We start from the raw sequence: 3,714 nt of genomic DNA on the forward strand, positions 1-3,714 counted from the left end.
AAATAATAAATGTTATAATATTATAATTCTAATAAAATAAAATATGCAAAATCAAAAATATATATATTCTATATGTAATGTATTAAACATGTATATGTATATGTTATAAAAATGTAATATGCACTGTTATACATATTACATATGAATATGTAATATATACATGCAATATTACAAATATTATATATTGATATTATACATTATAATCACATACTAATTATACACACATATATACATATATTATATATTATACATATATACATATGTAATATATAATGTATATATACTGTGCATTCTTATAGGTTACATTATATAATATATAGTATACACATAATATATATTACATTATATATGACTTTATATATAAATATATATGACATATAAATATGTGACATATATGACTTTGTTCATCAACTGAGTGTTCATGTGGTACCAAATGTTCAGAGAGAGAGAATATATAGATTCTAAGAAAGATGAACCAGGGCTCAATTAAGAAAATGGAGAAGGTGGGAAGAGGCAACTATAGCAGCAGTGGGTGTCCTGCTTGCTCCTGCCTGGAGGAAAACTGGTCCAAAGCGTCCCTCTTCTGTTGCAAGGATCCTGACCACTGGGGTAGGCCAGACTAACAACCTCAAGCCACCCAACTTCTAGGGGCACATCTGACAGAAAGACAATAAGAATGGAACATTGTCTCTCTGGAGAGAACTGACTTGGTGGAGGAATAGGCCCACAGGAGCAACACCTTGGGCTCCCTCAAGGGCAAAGCTGGACTCTCATGGTGTCCTGCAATGCTCCTCCTCTGAGGAACCACTGAGGGGCCAAGCAGCAAAGTACTGGGGAACAGACCCTGGTGGGCCAGGGAAAAGGAACAAAATTTTTTTATACCAGGTGGAGCAAGACAAACAGGGAAAACCAGGACAAACAGCCCATAGAAGTGGCTGCTCCAGCCAGCTACGGGAAGGCCACTGGGCCTAGGGAGCTCTACATCTTCCAGAAGCTCCTCAGTTGTGAATTAGTGCTGGGGGCTGGCAGAACCGAAACAGGAAGGCTGAGGGGCTCTGCAGTCTGAGATGGCCTCTGTCTTACCCTTCCAAGACCTCGTTGATCCACTGGATCGCAGCTTTCTTCTCCAAGTCAAGGTCTTCAGCAACCACCGGATAACCAGGCTGGGGTGGTGGGGGCAAAATCAGTGGGCCATTTCGTCTCGAGGGCAGCAGCAGAGGAATCTTGCGTTTCTTTTTCCGGGGCCTGGAACTGTCAGATGGCTGTGAGCAATTTAAGTTTTGTTTCTGCTCTAAGGGGCCATCCGCAACCTTTTCACGCTTGATCTTCCTCTGTGGTTCCACTGAGGCTGAAGGGCTAGACTGACAGCCTTCCTCCCTGGCTTTCTTTGAGAGCACACTAGGATGCGATGAGACTGGGCCCAGGAGCCCCACTGTGCCTGGACCGCTCCTCTGCAGCTGTGGGAAACCTCTAGTGGAGCTGTATGAACTGGTGATGGCATTTCGTTTGCTGCATGAGCTCAAAAAGTAGGTCTGGGATTTCCTAATCAGGATATCTTCAGAGCTCTTGGAACAGAAGTCTCTCTTCAGAGGCCCAGGCCTGGGCACAGAGGAAGAGAGGACCCCATTGGCCATCAGGGGTCTAAACACGGACTGTGCATTCCCACCGGGGTTCGACCCCCTTCTCTGTTCGTCCTGACTCTCGGGAGCTGAGTGTTCTTTCTTTTGCTTTGTTAGCCCTTTCCTGCTCTCAGCCAGGGCTGTCAGGTCCTTCTCTTCCTTGGCTCTCAGTTGACCGCTTTCTTTGAGGGCCCTCACCAGGATCTCTTTTCCACAAAAGTTTGGGAGGTGAACAGACAATGAAGACCACATACAGATGATTATCTGCTTCAGAGCCAAAAGGAGCGTCAGTTTGCCCTTAGCAGGTGCCATCTTCAGGATCACTGAGGTACAGAACATCTTGGAGCTGCAAGCAGACAGCAGTGGCTTCTGATGGCCCCTCCAGGGCACTAAGGAAAAGACCCCCAGAAATAAACACCAGGCTTGCTGGATTGGATATTGCCACCGACGGGCTATGATAAACAGCCGACGGTGCCAACAACGACGGGGTGAAGCCACAGGATCCTCATATGACAGCCTGTGAGCCAGGTCCAGGGTTGGGACCGCCGAGTGAACCCGGAAAGGGAGGGGAACACGGCGAGCGGGATGCGCAGGCCCGAGGCTCTCAGGTCTCTCCGGCTGGTCCCCGCCTCGCAGAGCAGGTAACTGCGGGAGAGGGCAAGGCAGGCTCAGGTAACCGCCCATGAGGCGCAATTCTGAACGGTCGGATCTTTAGCCGCTCGCTGTTGCGTGTGCCGCCTGTGACGAGTTGTTGGAACGAGTGAGCGAAGAAAGGGGGCGCGAGACCCGCGAGAGGCCTCGCCTGCTTCCGGACCGCTGCTGCGGGCCTCGGGTGTTGGCACGTGGAGGACCGGCTCCCTGGGGTGCAGCCGCCCTTCCCGCGGCCAGGCCCCAGCTTCGTGGCGGGAAAGTGACGGGCGGTGTTCCCCCAACCCGAACGGCTCTGGGCTCAGCAGCGCCCACTCTATGCTGGAGCTCTGGGGTCAGCACCGGATGTGGTCTTTTGTCTTTATTACTTATTTTGGCTGAAAAATATTCCATTGTATATGTATATCACACTTGTTAATCCATTCATCAGTTGATGGACATTTGAGTTGTTTCCATTTTTTGGCTATTGTAAACAATGCTGCTGTGAACATTTGCATACAAGTCTTTGTGGGGACACTTTTTTTTTTTGGAGAGGATTGCCAGATGATATAGTAGATCTATGTTTAACATTTGAAGAAACTTCCAAACTGTTTTTGCAAAGTGGTTGCTGCATTTTAAATTCCCACCAGCAATGCATGAAAGTTTCCATTTTGCTGCATTCTCACCAGCAGTTGTTACCGTCTGTCTCCATCTGTACCCATTTCAGTGGGAGAGAAGTGGTATTTTATTGTAGTTTTAATATCCATTTCCCTAATAACTAATGATATTAAGCATCTTTTCATAATATTGGCCATTCAGATTTCTTCTTTGGCAAAATGTCTATTCAAATATTTTGCCCATCTTTAATTGGATCATTTTCCAAGTTTCAGTTCTCTATGAATTCTGGATACAAGTCCCTTATCAGATAAATAAGTTGCAAATATTTTCTACCAATCTATGGCTTATCTTTTCACTTTATTGATGGTCTCTTTTTAAACACAGAAGTTTTTAATTTTGATGGAGTCCAATTTGTCATTTTATCACCTGTGCTTTTGGTGTTATATCTAAGAAATCTTTGCCCAACTCAAGATGTGATATTGTGATTTATAATAAGAAATATATATTTGGTCTTTGTCTCTATTCCTGGCACAGAGTTCTTGATAAGAGCACTAAGAGCATCTTTTTTTTCCAATGAGGTGACTGGGTGGACTCGTGGATGGTTCCTGGATGGGGACTAGTCACCAGAAAGACCAAACCATAATTAGAAGTTTGGGATTTCCAGCCCCACTGCCAGTTCTCCAGAGAGGAGAAAGGGGCTGGAAATGGACTTAATAATTGATCATGCCTATGTGAGGCAGCCTCCATAAAATCCCAATAGCATGGGGTTCAGAGAGGTTCCAGGTTGGTGAATATATCCATGTACTAGGAGGGTGATGTACCACAACTCCACGGAGACAGAAGCTCCTGA

General features: G+C 45.7%; 1 protein-coding gene across 1 annotated transcript; it reads right to left on the minus strand.

Annotated features, from left to right (window-relative positions):
• Positions 1 to 1,079: 1,079 nt before the first annotated feature.
• LOC137758994 (nuclear envelope pore membrane protein POM 121-like) lies at positions 1,080 to 2,303 on the minus strand. Its single transcript, XM_068534926.1, has one exon. It carries the CDS (start codon positions 2,301 to 2,303, stop codon positions 1,080 to 1,082), a length of 1,224 nt encoding a protein of 407 aa, XP_068391027.1.
• Positions 2,304 to 3,714: the final 1,411 nt, after the last annotated feature.

This window comes from Eschrichtius robustus, chromosome 2 (assembly GCF_028021215.1).
Source record: "Eschrichtius robustus isolate mEscRob2 chromosome 2, mEscRob2.pri, whole genome shotgun sequence".
Classification (NCBI taxonomy): domain Eukaryota; kingdom Metazoa; phylum Chordata; class Mammalia; order Artiodactyla; family Eschrichtiidae; genus Eschrichtius; species Eschrichtius robustus.

Bases quoted from the DNA above. Each gene is read 5' to 3' on its own strand.
- LOC137758994 (XM_068534926.1), bottom strand. From the start codon at position 2,303: ATGGGCGGTTACCTGAGCCTGCCTTGCCCTCTCCCGCAGTTACCTGCT.